Source organism: Branchiostoma lanceolatum, chromosome 11 (assembly GCF_035083965.1).
Source record: "Branchiostoma lanceolatum isolate klBraLanc5 chromosome 11, klBraLanc5.hap2, whole genome shotgun sequence".
NCBI classification, from domain to species: Eukaryota; Metazoa; Chordata; class Leptocardii; order Amphioxiformes; family Branchiostomatidae; genus Branchiostoma; species Branchiostoma lanceolatum.
In genome coordinates, this window is record NC_089732.1 from 12,232,211 (window position 1) to 12,252,285 (window position 20,075).

The 20,075-nt window shown below is 42.7% G+C and overlaps 2 protein-coding genes and 2 non-coding genes across 7 annotated transcripts; 2 read left to right on the forward strand and 2 right to left on the reverse strand.

The window, feature by feature from the left end:
• Positions 1-1,697: 1,697 nt before the first annotated feature.
• LOC136444733 (solute carrier family 15 member 4-like) lies at positions 1,698-10,103 on the forward strand. 4 transcript variants are annotated; one of them, XM_066442435.1, is made up of 9 exons: positions 1,698-2,333; positions 3,661-4,041; positions 4,628-4,841; positions 5,418-5,593; positions 6,053-6,258; positions 6,863-7,049; positions 7,964-8,167; positions 8,427-8,558; positions 9,616-10,103. In XM_066442435.1, exons 2-9 carry the CDS (start codon positions 3,663-3,665, stop codon positions 9,873-9,875), a joined length of 1,758 nt encoding a protein of 585 aa, XP_066298532.1. In that variant the 5' UTR covers positions 1,698-2,333; positions 3,661-3,662; the 3' UTR covers positions 9,876-10,103. The 4 variants fall into 4 exon arrangements, with proteins under 4 accessions (XP_066298532.1, XP_066298535.1, XP_066298534.1 ...); XM_066442438.1 differs by lacking the exon at positions 1,698-2,333 and adding an exon at positions 2,997-3,020; XM_066442437.1 differs by lacking the exon at positions 1,698-2,333 and adding an exon at positions 3,245-3,356.
• Trnas-aga (transfer RNA serine (anticodon AGA)) lies at positions 7,840-7,921 on the reverse strand. The gene has a single exon. It is a non-coding gene; the product is annotated as a tRNA-Ser (tRNA).
• A 1,434-nt stretch (positions 10,104-11,537) lies between the features above and the next one.
• On the reverse strand, positions 11,538-11,619 carry Trnas-aga (transfer RNA serine (anticodon AGA)). Its single transcript has one exon. It is a non-coding gene; the product is annotated as a tRNA-Ser (tRNA).
• Positions 11,620-12,486: 867 nt separating this feature from the next.
• LOC136444975 (soma ferritin-like) lies at positions 12,487-19,318 on the forward strand. The gene is made up of 6 exons (XM_066442788.1): positions 12,487-12,611; positions 13,994-14,123; positions 16,192-16,302; positions 17,466-17,612; positions 17,828-17,953; positions 18,706-19,318. Exons 1-6 carry the CDS (start codon positions 12,607-12,609, stop codon positions 18,853-18,855), a joined length of 669 nt encoding a protein of 222 aa, XP_066298885.1. The 5' UTR covers positions 12,487-12,606; the 3' UTR covers positions 18,856-19,318.
• Positions 19,319-20,075: the final 757 nt, after the last annotated feature.

Below are 20,075 nucleotides of genomic sequence, written 5' to 3' on the forward strand. Positions count from 1 at the left end.
GACATTACAATGCAGGTGTTACATTTCACACATATATCACTACGATAATTGACTTGCTACAGGCATAACAGATGGTAATTTGGAGGCATCAATTACTGTGGCCGTCTAATTGTTTTCTTGCATAGTAATAGGCCTTCTTGGAAAGACCCAGTGCACCGCTGAAATGATAGCCTTCGGGTGTGTTACCTTTCCGTTTGAAAGTGCTGCTTCTTGTTCCTGTATTTCATTCTGTACATTGGCAAAAGCTGGCCGTGAATAAGCCAGCTTTATGTATTCATTTTTTTGGTCTCAAAAGAGAACAAGAAATCAGTTCTGCTCAGTCCATACTCTGTGAGGTGACACAAATTGAATAGCCATGATTAAAAGTATCGGTGTTTTCAACCCAGGCTTGACTTGTTTGAAAAAAAAAAATGTCGGGAACTGTTACTGAATAGAACCTGTTGTCATCAAATACAAAAGTGCTGCGAATGTAGCTCTTAGTTTGTTATCAATGGTTTTACTTTAGTTGTCGGTGTCTCAAATTCACATCATGATATGCAGCTGACATAAGGCTAGTGTTCTATTTAACGTGAGTCATAGTCTGGTTTCCTTTCGGCATGGAAATGGGTTATATGCTCACAGAATTACCGTCTCGCAGATTTCCACCTCTTGAACCCATCCACACACACCCTCCCCTCCACACGCCCCCCCCCCCCTCCACACCCCTCAAAAACCACCTGTCAAAGGCGATACCATTTCGTGGAGGTGTACAATCTATTTTTTTTTTACGTTTGTCAGAAAATAATTGAAAATGAAAAATTGTTACTTTATAGATAGTACTGCATGTACTCAGAGCCTACGGCTTCCTTTTGTTAGTATTCTACAGCAGTCCTGGCAACATTATACATTTATTGTTGTTGTTCAGACAACTTGGACTTGCTGAGGTCAGTCTACGGGAATGTGCAGTTCCTCTCAACTTCTCTAGGTGGCAGCCTTGCATAGAGCAGAGTTCAAAGGCAGATCACACCAAGGCCGTTGATATAATTAAACATTCCCTTTCGTTTGCAGAGATAAACGAAATTAGACAGACACTATGATATTACGGGCTATCACGTACATACTGTGAATCTTGTGTCTGACATTCTATTCAAAATTAATACTTTTCGGTTCATACCTCAAACAAAAATGTGTTTTGTCTATTTGTGAAATATAGGATGAAAATTATTCAAATGATTTTGAGCAAGTGAAAAGAAAGACGAATAACTTTGGGCGCTTATCACTATAATGTGAGAAATCTATGATGTACTGACGTTCATACAGAATAGACAGAAACTATGAACATGGGAAATTTATGAAAGGTCTAGAAGTCAGCCAACAAAGTCTGCCAACGACGCCACTATTTGCACTGAGATTAACTAGTACGCTAGTGATTTTGGCGTTCAAAAAATGTCTCTTCAAAACAGGATCTAGGCAACCTGACAAGGGTAACAGAAGTTTATTGACACAACCAATGTCAAGTGCATCTGTCCTAGCTGACCTTCACTATACATGGCTGTACACGCCATGACGTCCTCCTTGGTATTTAGCGTGGTCTATTCTAAGTGTTGTTTCTTGCCCCTCGGTGCTTACCCAGGGCTCATGGTGCTCACGAGGTGGGGAAGGTTTTCCCTTATGGTCTCATGCCCGAATTAGTCCGCGTGTAGATGCCCAAAGAGTGCGGGCTAAAAGATTATTTGGGCCCCAAAGTCAGGTGTTTAAGTCGGTGATAATTTTCCTTTGATCGATCCCACCTGATATAATAAGCATTTGAGATGAAAGCTTGTTCATCTCTGACAGGATAAGGCAGGAAAGTTTCGGCATCCAAGCGATTGTCGGACGTACATGCTATTTTGACCTGAGTACTGCAATCGGGCTCTCTCGGTACCAGAAAGCCTCTTGCGGCTGGCAGGTAACGGCAGTTTTCAATGCCATTACAGATCGCTTCCTAGGTTATATTTTGGTGTCAATTTTTTCATTGTCTAAAGATCGTGTGTGCTTGCAATAGAAAGTAAAACATCTCCGGTAACTCTGTGTTTTTATTGGAATTACGGCCATTAAAGGTTCGTGTTTTAGCGTTATTCCCTATGGGATGGTCTAACTGGCGTGTGAGACCTTATGGACCGTATGTACACACAAGCGGAGGGTTTTCAGTCGCGTGAGGAACCACAGTTCAACCAGGGTTGTCTTTGCGTTTACATGCTGTCAGACACACACATACGGACCGCCGCATAGTAGAGAGGTTACTAGAATTTCACTACGCTGAAACATACGCTTGGGTTCTCGCAAACAAGCCGTCCGAAGACTCCAGTGCTAAGGTGCGTCTCCTTGTGTCACAATGGTCTGTCTCTGTTCTTATTAAGATGTCTGTAATCAATTTCAATGTCATTTTTAAATGTCAGCTTGCCGCTGTGTGGTGTGCTATTCATTTTAATCATGGAGTTTTTAAAGCAGCCTTAAGGAGGTTAAAATAGACCTTCTTGCTTAAACCGTCATGCTTCACTTGTCTTGTGCGCACCGATACTAGCTAGGGACGCATAAAAAGTGCACCATTTAAGATAAGGATAGAGTATATATAGGGTGTTTAATTTTATTCACGTATGCAAGGAACATTTCACGACGATTTTTGCAAAGCCACGATCCGTATGTTTAGTCCTCATTTAGTACAAATCACTGTAAATGCCTATTTTTATTCAACAAAGAAAACATTGTTATAGGGCACAAAATAATTCCACAAATTCAACATACATAGCAGTCTCAAGACAAAAGAGATTAAACTGGAAAAAGATTGTAACAACTATAGAGATCAGTCCAAATTTTACACTGAAGATTACAAAAGCCAAATCGCTGATTGTCTGATAAGTCCTAAGTGTTGTTCACACATTTTACACAAAAGACGCCGACCACCATGTGACATTTGTCTCGTGACCTATCTGTATACATAATTAGACTCCCCGGGAGCTTCTTTTTAAAACACAGGCATTGTCTGACCGAAACAGTACCAGGTAATCGTTTTAATTTTAAAGCCGTACGAAAAAAGACATGTTTTCGATGCACGCACACTGCAAGAAATTGAATGAAAATTAAACCTTCCGAAGTCAATATGGAGGAAGATTTATGTTTTATATAGGCTCTGACAAAAGCTGGAGATGATTAGATTTCGGGCCTCCTGATGGCTTGTGACAGTTGTCTTCTGACCTTTCATTCAACCTATTTGTATACCCAATAAGGCTCCACGGGAGGTTCTGTTTAAAACACCGACATTGTCTGACCGAATTAAACAGTACCAAACTCGGGATTTGCTGAACGTTAACGTTGTCTTGTAACGTTACATGCCACCGGTCTGTATTCTTTTTGCTCGATTCAAGGGGTGCCTAGTGAGTATTCATACAAATTTTATGGAATTAGTATAAATATAATACATACAATTCTTGCTGTTGGTAAAACTTATATGAATTCCGTAAAATTCGTATGTTTCTTTGTAATGGATCGTAAGAATTTTTTTTCATACCGTAAAACTGGTCCAAGTTTTGATTCGTATGAATACTTAGGCACCCCTGGTGTTACCAAAACAGAAACAGTCCCAAACTCAAACCATTTGTCTAGTCAATGTTCTGAACTCTTTTTGCTCGATTCTCTCCTCAGACATGACGGAGCTTAGAACAGTCGATGAGGTACCGTCAGGCCCTTCTTCTGGATATAATTCAGACGACGACACTGAAAGAACCCCGCTCATTGGTTCAAACAACGACTCCGCAACCACCAACGACAGGAAACCCCCTTTCGTGCCCATCATAGGGATATTTTCTATAGAAGTCTGTGAGAGAGTGGCCTACTACGCTACCGTGGCTAATCTTGTGTTATTCTGTACGCGAGATCTGGATTATACAAGTACGGAGGCAGTAACACTGAGTCTGTTGTTCACCGGGCTGGGATGCACCGTTCCACCGCTAGGCGGCGTGCTCGCCGATAGCCTCATCGGGAAGTACCGAGCGATCTGTGTCACCGCATTCCTGCACTTTGTAGGTGAGTATCTGTGAACATTTCGTCAGCCGGACTAGGTATGTTCTGTAACAGTGGGGTCCAAGCGCCTCCAACTGACCAGTCTATAAACTGGTCTAGACCTTTTAGCCTAGTGGTTAAGGCGTGCGTGCCTGTGATCTGCCATGTCTGCACGGTTTCGTCGCGGGTTCGAATCCCGGGGGCCAGGAGACTGTTCTACTCGGCGCTTCTTTGTTCCAGTACATATCCATGAGTGTTCTAACCTACCGATCGCGCAAGTCTCTTGTAAACTTCAACTTGTAAATGTGCGCATGCGCAACTGTTTGCCCTCCCTTTCACGTTGTGATGAAATTCAAATAAACCAATTTTGTAACCAGGTAAGTTTTAATTTCAAAGCCGTACGAAAAAAAGACACGTTTTTGATGCACACACACTGCAAGAAATTGAATGAAAATGGAACCTACCGAAGTCAATATGAAGGGAGTTTTATGTTTTATATAGGCTGTGGCAAAAGCTGGAGATGATTAGATTTCGGGCCTCCTGGTAGCTTTCCTATGAACTGCAGCTGAACTTCCGGTTTTGATATCTCGTTTAATCTCTTTTCCATCAGGTATGGCTTGCATGGTCGCTGTCGCCTTCCCGTTCGAATCTTACTTCGGGCCGGAAAACTCCCCGAGTAAAGAAACGTTGGACTCCATTTTCCCTGTCGCACTCGTCGTCGTCGCCATAGCAACCGGTGGGATCAAAGCCAACGTCTCTCCATTCGCAGCACAACAGGCGCAAGGGATGATGGGAGCACAGACGGAACGATCTTTTTTCAATTGGTGAGTCCGAAAATTTGATTATCAAATTATTGTTCGCTGTTTGTAGCTTCAATGGTCAGCGTTACCGGAACTGTTAGGAAGTTATTAATCAAAGAAAGTAGCTTGAATTTACATATTGAGTGCAGCGTTGATTATGCTATTTTGTATTTTGAACTTCAGAATTCCACCTAAAACCGGTTTTCAATGAAATGCGGGATTTTAGGAAAAGCAGGAAGGTATCTTGCATTTACTGTACAATCACCAGGGATTTGTAGGTCTTGGTCAATCATTTAACGAAATGTAAAGCAGTAAATAGCAAGTATTTAAAGCCAGATAATTCATCCATCGTCATTTTCCAACGGTAATACGTTTGGTTGACGATTTCACTTGCCAACGCAACAACTGTTTGTCCTGAACGCAACACAATGCAACGAAACAAATCACAACAAAACGCAGTGCAGTTCCTCAATGTCAAGGTTGCTAGGGCTGACCAACACCAACAATAACAACAGACACAATATTACAGATTATCATCAAACTCCACTGAAAACTGAATACTATGATCTATTTTTGTCTTGTTTTCACATTTTCGGACAGGTATTTCTGGTTTCTGAATGTGGGGACGTTTTTCTCCATTGCTGTCCTTTCCTACATCGAACAGGACATCGCCTTCTGGATAGGGTTTCTAGTTCCCACAATCCTCATGTTCTGCGCATGCGCCAACCTGATGCTCATGGGATGCTTAGGCAAAGTTTACAAAGACTCGCCAAACGGTAAGTTCTATTTAACCTTGGTGACCGTAAGCCTATTTTGCATGTAGTGAGCATGACACCATTGGAAGTTGGTTGAAATTTCAAACTACTTGATAATCTTTTTTTTCAGTGGCTTAACATATGATATTTAATGATATTTCAATAATTACCTTCAACTTTACCCGGTGTCTATAACTTCTCCAAATCGCATATACGAATGTACTACTAGATCTTTATTGTAGAAATGTAGTTGGACGTATGAAAATGCCTTTTAATTTCTTTAATTAATTTCTTGGTATGGATTTCACCCACCGCTGCCACCAGTGTTGGGGTTTCTTAGTATGTATTTGTGACGAACTGACAAAACGACGTGATTGACAGGTGATGGTTGGTCAGCCCGGAGAAGCACAGATCCATACAAGCGGCATGCCTGGCATTGGATGATGGAGCAAGGCTAACACAATCAATGTTTCTTTACAGGTAGTGTATTGCTGAAAACTTTCAAGATCCTGTTCTTTTCCGTGGGAAACGTGTGTAAAAGGAGACATGGTGTGGGGTGTTTGGACTCCGTCAAGCTAGAGAACGGCGGGAGTTTCCCCGCAGAAGACGTGGAAGATGTCAAGATGTTGGGGAAGATCGTGCCGGTCTTTTTGCTACAGATCATGTACAGAACTGTCTTTTTTCAGGTAAGGAACGTTACAGATTTATGTGGATTTATTTTTTAAGTACGCTTGGTATATATCGGTATCTGTGGCCTAGTTACGCTTGGTATATATCGGCATCTGTGGCCTAGTTACGCTTGGTATATATTGGCATCTGTGGCCTAGTTACGCTTGGTATATATCGGCATCTGTGGCCTAGTTTAGGACGAGGTTACATTTGCTGTAGGTCGTCGCACGTTTTTGATGTCGTACAATTTTTAAGCAGGCTAGTGACAGAGCCAACCATTGATAGGGATCCAAGACAGCCTTTTCGGTAACAACACATCTGAATCATGTACGACACAAGCACCACTAACTCACTGTCATTTAGTACATTATGCAATCGAACTCCACAGGGTGTCTGCTACTTAACCAGTAACCATGGTGACGGCCGTTTGTTTCAGGTCACTGACCTTATTTGTTTGGAACGGAAGAAGAGGAAAAACAAGAAGATGAAACGACAAACGTAGCAAAAGCAACCTGTTTCTCTTTCCTGAAGTTAAACATAACATTTCGCACTCTGCAACTTAAAACAAGCTAGGAACTAAATGTGTTCGTTCTTACGTATTCCCTCTCCTCTATTTTACAGATGCAGACGACCTATTTTCTCCAGGGTGAGAGAATGAAGCTAAACTTCGGTACTTTCGAGACGCCCGTGGCCGCCCTGAACCTGTTCTACGTGGTAACGGTCCTGCTGTTTGTGCCCCTGATGGATAGAGTGGTATACCCCGCCATGGACAGATGTGGGGTCAACCTGCCACTGCTAAAGAGAATAGGTCAGAGTTTTTAGTTCTTAAACCTGTGTTTATTTCGTTGGGTTGTATGGGGACCGCCATCTTGTATTTGTGACGTCACAGGGTCGCCATCTTGTATTTGTGACGTCTCAGGGTCGTTTTGTATCATTACAGGTTTCCATAGCAAAACTTTGTTGGATCCGTTGGCATGTGTGGTGGCCGCCATCTTGATTTTGTGACGTCGCAGGGTAGCCATACCATTTCATTGGGAGGGGTGTTTTTTGGGGTTGCTAGCGTTCTCTCTATTTTTAACAAATCGGCCCACAACTATCACACACTCAACTCAAATAAAAAGAAAAATTCAATACCAATTCATATTTATAAAAAGACCCCGTAATCGCTAAATTAACATAGCAAACCTGAAGTATATGTAGCACAAATACTTAACTCTAGTTATTAGTAGTTTAAGATCTCTATGATAGAGTAAAAGCGCACCTATATATAGGTATTACTCAACGTTACGTAAAGATGAGTGAATGTGAAAGCTAAAAAATGATAGAGGTGATATGAAAAGACGGACATTCCTTTATGTTTGTTCGCATAACCCGTAAACCAAGTTTTTTACAGATACTGCAGACGACGTAAGACCCGGCTGATATCACGGTTTGCTTCACTAACACCGAAATGGAGTGGTCCATGTATGTGTGCAGAGTTATGGGTTCTTTAACGTGCTCAGGGTATGACTCTCCTCAAACACGGAATCTGTGCTTCACACTTGTGAGTACATTTAAGTCCGTGCCGTAACAAAACAAAACAAAACAAAAACATATTTCGTTGTCGGCAGGATTCGAACCTGCGCGGGCAGAGCCCAATGGATTTCTAATCCATCGCCTTAACCACTCGGCCACGACAACTGGATGGAATCAATACTTACTATGAAATCTGGACCATCACAGGTATCGGCATGACCTTAGGGATGGTCTCCGTCGCTTGGGCTGCCATGGTCGAGACGCTTCGGAAGCACACCCTCATCTCGCCAGGTGGCGCTTTCCAACAGGACGTCGGTGGGGAGACGTTCACGGCCGCTAACATGTGCATTCTGTGGCAGATCCCTCAGTTCGCACTCGTCGGCTGTGGGGAAGTCTTCGTCATGGCCGCAGGTCAGATTCTTCTCATTTTTTTGTCGAAGATTCTCTAAAAGATCTCATTCCGTAACATGTTAAAGATGATATTAGAATTTGCCAAGCTTGATGAGTGATTTCTATCAAGACCATCCATCTAATTCTATAAGAGAATGAAATGCGTCAAATTCCTAAAAACATGAGGTGAGGAATCGATAAAACAGATGCGCTTTCAATCTAATGTCCATGTGCAATCTTTCACGACCGATTTACTTCCTCGCACTATTTTTCTCTACAGGTAGCCAGTTCGCCTATTCCCAGGCTCCGAAGACACTCCGCGGGGTGGTGTTCGGGTGTTTCGCCTTGACTTTCGCATTTGGAAGCTTCTTCGGTTCCATCTTGGTGGACGTCCTGAACCAGATGACCGCAGGTGCGTTATATGAGCGATAAGTGTATTTTCACTCGCCTGGCTATGACGTCATTAATGTCCGCCATGTTGGATGGTGAAAACCGGAAGTTGCCAAGTAAATTGGAACATCTTAATTTTAACTCTGTTGGTAACGTTAGAGGTCATTCTGGATCAAATTACAGGTTTGCATAGCAAAACCTTTGTTGGATCCGTAGGCATGTGTGGTGGCCGCCATCTTGAATTGTGACGTCGCAGGGTAGCCATACTATTTTATTGGGAGGGGTGTTTTTTTGGGTCGCTAGCGTCCTCTCTACTTTTAACAAATCGGCACACAACTATCACATATTCAACTCAAATAAAAATAAAAATTCAATACCAATTCATATCTATAAAAAGATCCCGTAATCGCTTAACTAACATAGCAAACTTGAAGTATATGTAGCACAAATACTTAACTCTAGTTGAACTACAATTTCAATTTATTCAATCATTCATTCTCAAAAAAGATATTTTCACGTATCACCTTAGATATGAAATTAGAACTTATTTCCTGTAGTGTAAAGATATCTTGCATTGTGGACATTCTAGAGAAAGGAAATAGATTAATAATCTTTTATTCATTCATTCATGGCCCATTCATTTATTCATTCAAGTATATCAGTGGCGTCGTGTGGTGTAATGGAAAGAACATCCGACTGTCAAACAAGGTGACCCGAGTTCGAACCCGGCCTGCCCCCAGACATGTCTGAACATGCGCCCCGACGTTGTGCCCTTTGGAAAGGCACTTAACACGACTTTCCTCACTTCACTCAGGTGTAAATGAGTACCTAGCTCATCTAGGGTTAGGGACGTCCCTCGGATAGGACGTTAAATGGAGGTCCCGTGTTTGGGGAGAGCCACACCCCGCGCACGTAAAAGAACCCACCACACCTTTCGAAAAAGAGTAGGGGCATGCCCCGGTGTGCGATGGTCCAAACCTGGGTTGACATCTTGAAAATGTGATAGTTCACCTGTTATGTCAATCCTTCCACAAATGTGGTAAATCTGAATAAATAGATAAATATCGAATGTTTTTCAGGAGCAGAATGGCTCCCGGACGAACTGAATGATGGCCACGCTGACTACTTCTTCCTCCTACTGACCGGGCTCATGGCAATCAACCTTCTCGTCTTTGCATACGTCGCCACAAATTACAACTACGTCACGAACGAAAATGCTGACGTAGACAAACACACAAATGTCGATGACGTAAATCATTCTGACGATGAGAATTTATCGAAATCAAGTTTAATTGATTCTATAGAGTTAGGCAAGTCGCCACTGCATATGACTGCCTAACTACCTCGGGTTACAATATGCTAAGTCATGAAACGCTGAGCTATGGCTCGTTTGAAATTTCATTCGTTTGTCACTTTATCGGTAGTGTTGATACGTTAATATTTCTAAAAACTATACTTTTGGGGATGATTGGTTGACATTTTAGTTAAGTTTGTCGCTTGGAAGACTGAATTTCAGAAAGTTTATAAAGTGGAAATAAAGCTACGAACAATTGTTCACTGACAGGCATTTGATGTTTAAACATTTTATCTAAGAGTCGTTTCATACGCGTTTGCTTTTGAAAACTCGTCAATGCAGTCCTTATATTCTGTGAGATTTCATACGCACACAAACACGCGCACATATACATACATACATAGACATAGACAAATACACGCACATTTAGACATATGCATACCACATTGAGATGTATGTCAAGACGTCTAGACCTGTTTATATTTTCACATTTTTTAATCCGGGAGTACATACCGCATCAGCTGCATGGATCAAAAGCGGCCTCTATTAATCACTGCCAGTACTGCAGCAGTGTTATAGCGTCAGTGCACTGTCGCCCTACATTGATTATTTTGATAAAATTTCCCTTGAATGTTTGATCTGGAAATTGGTAGCTTTAATATCGTAGACGGATAATTGTAGTAGGTCGCAAGGAAGGCCCTCGCGCGATCGGTGCCAAACAGAGAAATTAAACTGACCACCAGAAAGGCATATAAAATGCTATCAAAATCATCATACCATAAAAATTGTTCGCTGGCTTTACAATACCGCTGCAGTACTGGCATAGATTAATAGAGGACGCTTCTAACCCATGCACCGCGCGCAACGCCTCTACCCACCATTCCTGATGTTGCATCAGAAATTAAACGCAACCTACTACATGTGTCCGTTTACGATGACAAAGCTACAGACTGTCAGATTAATCATTGAAAGAACATCGAAGGGCTTGTCCGAGCCAAGGCATCGTGCCCAGAAATGTGTTCCATCGGGAAAGACTTCTTCAATAGAGGTCTTTGCGAGTTTAACTTGGCCGCCAACGATACAACGTACACAGTAACCTCCCGTTTTAATACTACGGCCTTTCCGAACAGCATCTTTCCATCTGTCAAAATAACGTGAATATGAAAGGTCTTGTTCGTATATAACAAACTGGTTTCGAATGATTACCATGTTTCGACTGAAACAATGCACTGCAGTACTGACCAAATAAGATAGATGTCGCTGTGAGACCGCGCTCAACCCCGAGTTGGACTTCTCCAATACTTTGAAATGTCGTCAATTTGTCCTCGTTTTTTTGGCATAAAAAAACATAAACTTTAAAGACTGTTTGCGTTCTTTGTTTTCTGTTTGTAAATCATTTACAGGTCACCCAGAATGCAGTGTAATAATACTTTTTTTTTTAATGTAAACTAAATATAATATGATAATGACACATATTGTAAAGCACTTTTGAGTATGATTATTTTCTGTTATGAATATTTTGTTGCACCAGTCCCCCTTCTACAGTAAATTATTTGTCACAGAATGTGGGCTTTGACTGTTTTTAACTAGAAATAATGTTGATAGATCTTGCAGGATAAGTATGAAGTAATGTGCTTTACGAAGCTTAAAAAAGAGTGTGGGCGTTATACTATTTGTTATTTTGGGAAAATAAATAAAAAATGAATTCGTTGTCGGCAGGATTCGAACCTGCGCGGGCAGAGCCCAATAGATTTCTAGTCTATCGCCTTAACCACTCGGCCACGACAACTCGATGACGTGTTGTGAAGTCTGCCATCGCCTGATCGTTCAGAACGATCGCTAACCAGTGTCCTGCTACGTCATCGGTGACGTCATAATGACGTCAGAGAGACTTGACAAACACCTTTGTCTCATAATCATGCTAACAGTGTTAGAAAAATGACCGAGCTGCAGAAATTACCAAATCTGCTTTCTTTCAATAATTTTTCTAATATTTTTATTACGACACTGTTTTGATAGCAGAAGTCTACACTACTCAGACTACTAAATCTGTCCGAATAAGATTGAATTAAAGACCTAGTCTGTCCACTATCCAATCAAACAACATTTTCGTCGCACTGATTGGCATATCTGCGAACGTGGAATGTTTGTAGGACGATAATTGGTAACGTTTGATAACCTGTACCAAAGTTCGCACTGCCTTGTATCAATATTTCCACGGGTTATTCCATTAGTTTACATCGAGGTAAATGATCTCTAGTTAGCAGCTGACTCATTAAGGCTCGTCAGAATTCGTTCTCCTGTTGAACGCTTTTTCTGGATGCTTCTAAATGCGTAAATCAAAACAAGTATTGGATGTGTGAAGTCTGTTTTTGTTCCCTCTTTAGACACGGTTTGGGGCGAACCAGCCAAGCTCGCGATATTGTATGAATCAAAAGTCAAGAAACGCAAAAAAATAAAGTCGAAAATGCAAATTCGTTAAGAAATATGAAATAATGTCCAGAAACAAGTCACGTATATTGCTAGATATATGTTAGAATCACGAAAGTTGTGAAAATAAGTTTCTAAACCATGGTTACTCGAAGATGCCTTGGTTTACCCCCCAGTATAACAATAGGAGAGGCCAAGGCCCGATAACAATGGGTAAATACTATGTGGACGTGCTGAGATTGCACTAGGAGCCTTCTGTTTGTGGAGCGTCGTGACAGAGTTCCAAAAATCACACGTACTCCTAACCAGTGCTCAGGAAAGTGCCGGGACTAGAGACAGTCTAAATATGAGGTAAGCCTAGAGCAGGTATTCAATCTATTATTAAAAATGCGTGGTGTTATCCGTTTCTGATTCGTGGTAAAGCTGGAATTAGTCGAATGAAATTTGATTTTTGAACCAACGTACAAGGCCGTGATGCGTACGTTTTGCTGCTGCCTGGTGCGTAAGTGATGTTCAAATCATCATCTCCATTCCTAAAACTACGAGCTTTGTATTACAGCTATCCACTGAAACTGGATAAACGGCAGATAAGCCGTCAATTGTGTCGTACAATCTAAAATAACACACCGATTACCAAACTGATCTGCCATCCTGATTTAGAACCATCTGAATGACCTTGAGTTAGATCGGCCTAGTCAGAGGCCCAAATATGTATTATGTTGGATGGAAAGCGCTTTCAAAAGCACAGAAGGCAAGGAAGACCAGTTGTTTATTTCATTTCGTAACTTGTGTTTTCGTTGACGTTCTGATCTTCAACTGGTCAACGAGAGGACAGCTGTTGTTGTATTTGTTTATAGATATTTGGTGACCCAGAATAGACAAGCGCAGCCCTAAACCATGAGACTTACACACTCTTGAAGCCAGATTTGTGGGTTCCTCAACTACAGGATATAGTAGTTGCGATATTATCTGCGCTATGTACATGCATATCGCTGAGGACAACAATGGAATTTAGGACAAAATGTAGGTTATCTGGGGTTACGTCATACCGACCCGTGTTAGGCAACTGATAGGGGCCCGCAAAGGGTGAGAACTCAGTGCCGATCTTATTATTATTCACCAGGTTGTATTGTTACAGCCAGTAGGTACCCATGTGAGTAATGAGGCTGTTGTAACGCACTCGAGGCACCTCCTCGAACACGGGACCCCCATTTTTCGTCTCTTCCGAAAGACGGTGCAGCTCCGACAAGGATACCCTTCCCGGGATTCATAGATAACGGAAAACTTTGCCCACTGTATCGGCTATCATATCCTGAAATCGGCCTAGCATTAGACAATTTTGACACGACACAGTCAACGGAAAAGAGGGAATGAAATTTTTTAACAAGAATCAAGATGTGCACGCTCTTTTTCCGTCGTTTTCTGGTATTTCTATTGAACCTGTCTATTAAAGCAGCACAATTGCTGAACATTTATTCGACTTTTTTGTTGCTTTTTTTCTCTTAAGTAGCTATATATATAGGAAGAAATCTTTTATCATCTTTGGATACAAACGAACTAACGAAAACAACTAAACATACAACTTTCCCATTTTTCAAGTCCGCCAAAGTGCATCATACTTTTCAGTGACGTTTTCTCTGTACGATATTAAAGATACTTCTCAATATTTGCAGCTTTCGTTCTTTAGTTTTGTTAAAAAATGTTTCAAATATTTCCTCTGAACTTTTCCTCAGTATGGTGTCTATTCAGCGCCCCGTGGTCTGGCTCTCTGTGGTCTGTGCCGTCTTGGTGAGCGTACCGGTGTGGGTCGGCGGGCGGGACAACGACAGGGACTCCAGGGCTTCCGGGCAGTCGTTCGACTCGGTAAGTTTCTTGGGAGTATTGAATAGCCTGGGTGCCATCCAGTGGGTGCCATCCTATTTCTACCGGGGCTCCTACACTCGCACCGGTAGAAATAGGATGGCACCCAGGCTAAGTATTGTAGCTGGAGCTCACTGTGCTAATGTGCTAACGATTCGTTACGTTAAACAGGTCTGAAAAAAGACACACTGACACAGACTTTTCGTGTGACAAAACGTTAGTGCACTCGCATATGCGCAAACGTTCAAACCTTTATACCTGTTATGAGATATGGGATAATATCTGTATCTGTATCTATATAGCAGGTATAACCACCGCCATAAGGCGTAACACACCATATTATATGGACACTAGTACTCCCTGAATGTACAAAACAAATTAAGAGTTTTCCAGTAAGATGACTCCATACATACCAACATATACATTAGATGTAGCAGCACTTTGATATAGTACATGTGTGGCACGGTGGTAGTTGTGGTTAGAGTTGTTGACTCAGAACCCGGAGGTACTGAGTTCGAATCCCGGACAGGTCCCGATGTTGTGCCCTTGGGAAAGGCACCTTACACCAATTTCCTCACTCGTCCCAGGCGTAAATGAGTGCCTTGCTTCGGTTAGGGACGTCCCTAGGATAGGACGTTAAATGGAGGTCCCATGTTTGACATGTTTGAGGAGAGCCATGTGCACACTTCGAACACATTATGAACCCACCACACTTATCGAAGTAAAAGTAGGAGTTAATCACGGTGTGAGTGGATCAAATAAATCTGTAGCTTGTACTCTTCAGTACAAACCTGGTGTGTTACGCCATTAGGCGATTTACCGGGTATGCAATATAAACAAACAAACAAACATGTATGACGTCACGTATTTCCAGCGTCAAGTTTCAATACCACCAGGCTGGAAACTGTCTGTGAAACGCAGCTGGCGACTCTTGTTGTGTAGCTGGGTTCATTCAGCCCTAGGCCTATTGACAGGGAAGGTCACGAGAAGCTGTCTGATCCAGATGTGAGGAGTGCACAAACCAGTCTGTGTCAAGCTCCTGTGTCTGGATCAGCCACTGGGTCCGCTCACGAAAACATCGTTCTATAAACGAGGAGAAAACCGTGCATTCAGACAACGTTTGGATATTTCGTCACAGTTCAAGACGTCTTTTGTTCCTTTAAGAAGCTGACATCAACTTCCTGGTATTACTTCTCCTTCATTCTCTTGGAGAATCTGTGTTTCCTGAGAGGTTGGTGCTCAATGTTAGAATTGGGTCATCATGGCTGCTCAGACTCGGAATCTATGTCACCTCTGGATGACTAAAGCTCTATACAGTATACTGTAACCGTGTAACGTTTAATAGCTCTTAAACACTGTGAATGTGACGTGGACTTTTTATCACTTTCAGCGTACCATTTCCTGAGGTTTGCCCCAGTCATTTTTATGCATTTTGGCTAACAAACGAGGGTGCTACTTTACGTGGAAGCGACCCAGGGCACTTTTGTTTTCCGGCCAACTGACCTGGTTCCGAAACGTCTGTTATCTGACCTTTTAATAACTGTTTTGAGACCTCATTTCAAATGCAGAAACGCTTGATGGAAAAGCAGTCGGTTTTTGATGATCTACATGTCTATCATGGGTAATATGTGCCCTGATCTAAATTCCCGTCCAATCCTGCGCATCATCACAAAAGGGGGTAAATGAAAGGTCAGGCGGATAAAGGAACGCGGGGAGTTTCAGGAATCGTGTCGGGCGATGCCGAACAACCTTGTGATGTCGACCACTTTGAATTTGTCTTGTTTTTTTCAGGTATCATGGTACATAGAAAAAGTCTGGAGATAGACTAAAGTAGCCGGCCTCTGTCTTAAAGATAATCCTAACGAACTTCAGTTCATCAGTTAACTTGTTGTAAATGTGTATGTGTGCTTAAATTACACTGGCGTTGTTATGTTTCAGCTTGTAATTGAAAACAAGATTTTTTCTTTAGTATCAATGCGTTATTACAGTAGCGTGATTCCGTAGTTTTTCTGTTTTTCTTATTTATCTATTTTTATTATTATTTACTAGCAAGTTCTTCTTCACACTCCAGGTGCCCAGAATGACGTCACAAGTGCGCCAAAACTTCCACGACGATTGCGAGGCGGGAATTAACAAACAGATCAACCTGGAACTGTACGCCTCCCAGGTCTACATGTCTATGGTACGGCGGGCTTTCTTCATCTCCAAGTCTGTAAAGTTAAAGTTAAAGTGACCCGGGCGTCTTGAAAAGACGCATAGGGGTGGCGCCCATCTCCATTTCTATAGCCCTTGGGCCACACACATTTGTGCAAGTCATTACAGCAGGGGGCTAGTCCGCTGGTAGTGATGTGTGTTTAACTTCCATACTCTTTCCCAAATGCTGAGTGCTAAGCAGAGAAAGCAGTATGTACCATTTTTAAAGTCTTTGGTATGACCCGACACGGTATGACCCGACCTACCGTGTGCAAGGCGAGCACTCTACCAACTAGGCCATTGCACCGGTTGCTGTAAAGTAGTGCTATCTTAATCTCCAAGCAGATCTATCGGTGGCAATGTCAGTATCCAACAGGCAAAATCAGTATTATTAGCCACCGGGTATGCTGCTTTTGCCAGTTGGATACTGTCACTACCACCGATAGATCTGCTTGGAGATTACTAGTCGTGTTAAAGTGAAAGGAAGCACAAAACACAGTCGCGTCCATACATCCGCGATTCCATTGAAAATGGAAGTATTGTTTTGGGTCTGTCTGTTTGTCCGTGTCTGTCTGTCTGTCTGTGTTTGTCTTTCCGGATATTTTGTGGTCAGCATATCTAGATGGATTGTAATGATATTTGTTGGTATGTGGGCATGTGTTGGTAAGACGAGATCAAGGTCGATTTTGGGCCTCCTTGTGTCTGACCCTGTTACTCTAGCGGCCATTGTTGTGCTTCCATTGAAAGCGATGTTAGAAATAGAAGAATTGCAAATCACCCTAGCACATAGCACCTCGTACTTTACTAGTCAATACCGGAAATTTCTATATGGTGAAACTATTACACCCTTGGTTGCAACTACACCAAGGTGGTTCATGAAATACGAGACATATATATATATATATATATATATTTGAATATTTTTTACTTCTCCCTGCTGCCTAACTCTATAACCAATACGAAATGGGGTGACAGACGGCTACTCAAGTGTGATGAAGGGTAAAAACTAAGAAGTCGTTTTATAATACAGTGCTAAACTTTCTTCCAACACAAAGGTATTCACGGATCGAATTTTCGACGACTACTGTCGCCTTCTTCAGGATCAATACAGATTAGCTTCCATTATAAGAAGTCGTTTGTTTTATTTTACAGGCGTCCTACTTCGGTCGTGATGACGTGTCCCTCCACAACTTTCAAAAGTTCTTCAACCACGCGTCTGACGAGGAGCGCGACCGTGCGCGGAAGCTGCACAGCTACCAGGCCAAGCGCGGAGGCAGAGTCATCCTGCAGGCAGTACAGGTAAGGCATGCTCCCTAGCGGAATTTTTAAAAACTGTAGCAAAATTAAAACGTCAATTCGCGATTTTTTGATCATGACTGTCGTTAACTTGAGGGATGAAGGAATGGGATAAGACTAAAAAGACAAGACAGGGAAATTGAAAAAAGCAAGAAAGCAAAGAATAACAGAAAGAGAAAGTGAAAGAAAGAGATAAGAAGTTCTATCTATGTCGACAGAAACCTGAGCGTGACGAGTGGGGCAGCGGGCTTGACGCCATGCGGGCCGCCCTGGCGCTGGAGAAGAACATCAACCAGGCTCTGCTGGATCTGCACAAGGTGGCGGGAAGCAGGAACGACCCACAGGTGGGTGTGCGGAAGGGTGGGTTAGATGGTAACCCAGGTTATACATGCACAAGGTGGCGGGAAGCAGGAACGACCCACATGTGGGTGTAAGGAAAGGTGGGTTAGATGGTAACCCAGGTTATACCTGCACAAGGTGGCAGGCAGCAGGAACGACCCCCAGGTGGGTGTGCGGAAGGATGGGTTTAAATGGTAACCCAGGTTATACTTGTACACGGTGGCGGGAAGCAGGAACGACCCACAGGTGGGTGTACGGGAGGGTGGGTTAGATGGTAACCCAGGTTATACCTGCACAAGGTCGCGGGAAGCAGGAACGACCCACAGGTGGGTGTGCGGAAGGGTGGGTTAGATGGTAACCCAGGTTAGACCTGCACAAGGTGGCGGGCAGCAGGAAAGACCCACAGGTGGATGTATGGAAGGGTGGCCATGGATTGGATTATAACCCAGGTTGGACTTTCACACTGTCACTGAGGTGGTAGGCAGCAGGAACGACCCACAGGTGGGTGTGCGGAAGGTTGGGTTAGATGGTAACCCAGGTTATACCTGCACAAGGTGGCGGGAAGCAGGAAAGACCCACAGGTGGATGTATGGAAGGGTGGCCATGGGTTAGATGGTAACCCAGGTTGGACCTTCACACTGAGGTGGCAGGCAGCAGGAACAACCGACATGTGGGTGTACGGAAGGGTGCTTGAGATGGTAACCCAGGTTGGTAGCAGTGTCACGTGTTCTGACGCCACACACCTGTCCCGTTACAGATGCAGGACTTCCTGGAGAGCGAGTTCCTGGGAGAACAGGTCGACTCCATCAAAGAGCTGGGTGACCACGTGACCAACCTGAAGCGCGCAGGCGCGGGGCTGGGAGAGTACATGTTCGACAAGTTCACACTCGGGAAGGACGAGCTGTGAGGCCGAGTGCGCATGCCCAGGGGGATGTCAGGATCGGGACCATTCCTGAAGACCAGCTAGTCGATACTAATGTTCAAGCAGACGTGGCGAAGGAATATTGTAACGACTAACGTTCTTCCCAACGTCTTGCTTTGCTTTTTTTTCCATTTGTTTCTGAAAGCCAATCTTGCGTTGGAAAAAGGTGGAAGGGTCTTGAACGTTATAATATTCCCTTCCAATTCCTACTTGACGATTAGTCCAATTGGTAATACGGAACCAAACTAGCTATAGAAAAGCTTTCACTAGATTTAGAACAGAATTCTCACACATACCGTTTTGTCTTAGAGTTTTACATTCATACATGTATTTCACTATCCTCGTCTGGATTCTTACATTTCCTTGATTTAGAAATGTGTCAGGTGGATCTTTATTAATGCCGTATTAAGTTTTAGCATATAATATATATATATTGTGGTTAACGTTATCATTGGTTTTGTTATTCTTTCTGTGTATTCACTGAGTCCTGTCCTTATATTCTATTAATGGTAGGTGCTCTCAGCGATGACTGACTTTGGATTTGTTGACAGCAATATTCACACAAAAAGAACCCCCATAAGGGGTAAGCTTCCATGGTTAGACCGGATAAGCTGTGAACATAAAATTAATGAAAGACGTGGCTCTCAGAATCGCTTCAAGGCCTGTTTGATTCTAATCAATCCAAGAAATTTCAAGGGTAGACGATCATAATATTACGTGGTCTACACCAGAAGTTAACGGCATTTTTCAAAAACGCTCCGTTCATACGGTAAAATTCAGTTGAGATGATCGCCAACGTGTGAGCTCAATCAGGACAGCTGAAACCGACACACGTGACGGTGGGGACGTCTAGCGGCAAATTTGCAGTAAACTGACCCACTGTAGTTGCAATAATATTTGCAACCGTTTAGGAGCGCTTTTACACTGTCTACTGTCAATGCTGTCGCAACCTCTTAATACTGCAATGGTACTTTCAACCGATCGGGGGCGCTTTTAAAATATCTAAAATTTTAGTACAGGTGCAATTTCCATCTCATATTCTTTTAAACTTAATCATAGCATTCATAGATTAATCAATAAGTACTATGAATAGGTACTTGATCATTTCAGATTAAAAACATTATTGCAATGGATTTGGTAGGAAAAAGCTTGGAGTCTGACGAGGGGTTCCTCCAAAGGAGCGATAACAACCTGAAATTATGTTA

What these genes read in the sequence shown, in the direction of transcription:
- LOC136444733 (XM_066442435.1), top strand. Translation starts at nt 3,663, where the DNA reads ATGACGGAGCTTAGAACAGTCGATGAGGTACCGTCAGGCCCTTCTTCT. An exon ending in TTACAAAGACTCGCCAAACG is followed by an intron (nt 5,594 to 6,052) that starts GTAAGTTCTATT and finishes GTTTCTTTACAG; the next exon opens with GTAGTGTATTGCTGAAAACT. An exon ending in GCCACTGCTAAAGAGAATAG is followed by an intron (nt 7,050 to 7,963) that starts GTCAGAGTTTTT and finishes GGACCATCACAG; the next exon opens with GTATCGGCATGACCTTAGGG.
- LOC136444975 (XM_066442788.1), top strand. An exon ending in CCGGGCAGTCGTTCGACTCG is followed by an intron (nt 14,124 to 16,191) that starts GTAAGTTTCTTG and finishes TTCACACTCCAG; the next exon opens with GTGCCCAGAATGACGTCACA. An exon ending in TCATCCTGCAGGCAGTACAG is followed by an intron (nt 17,613 to 17,827) that starts GTAAGGCATGCT and finishes CTATGTCGACAG; the next exon opens with AAACCTGAGCGTGACGAGTG.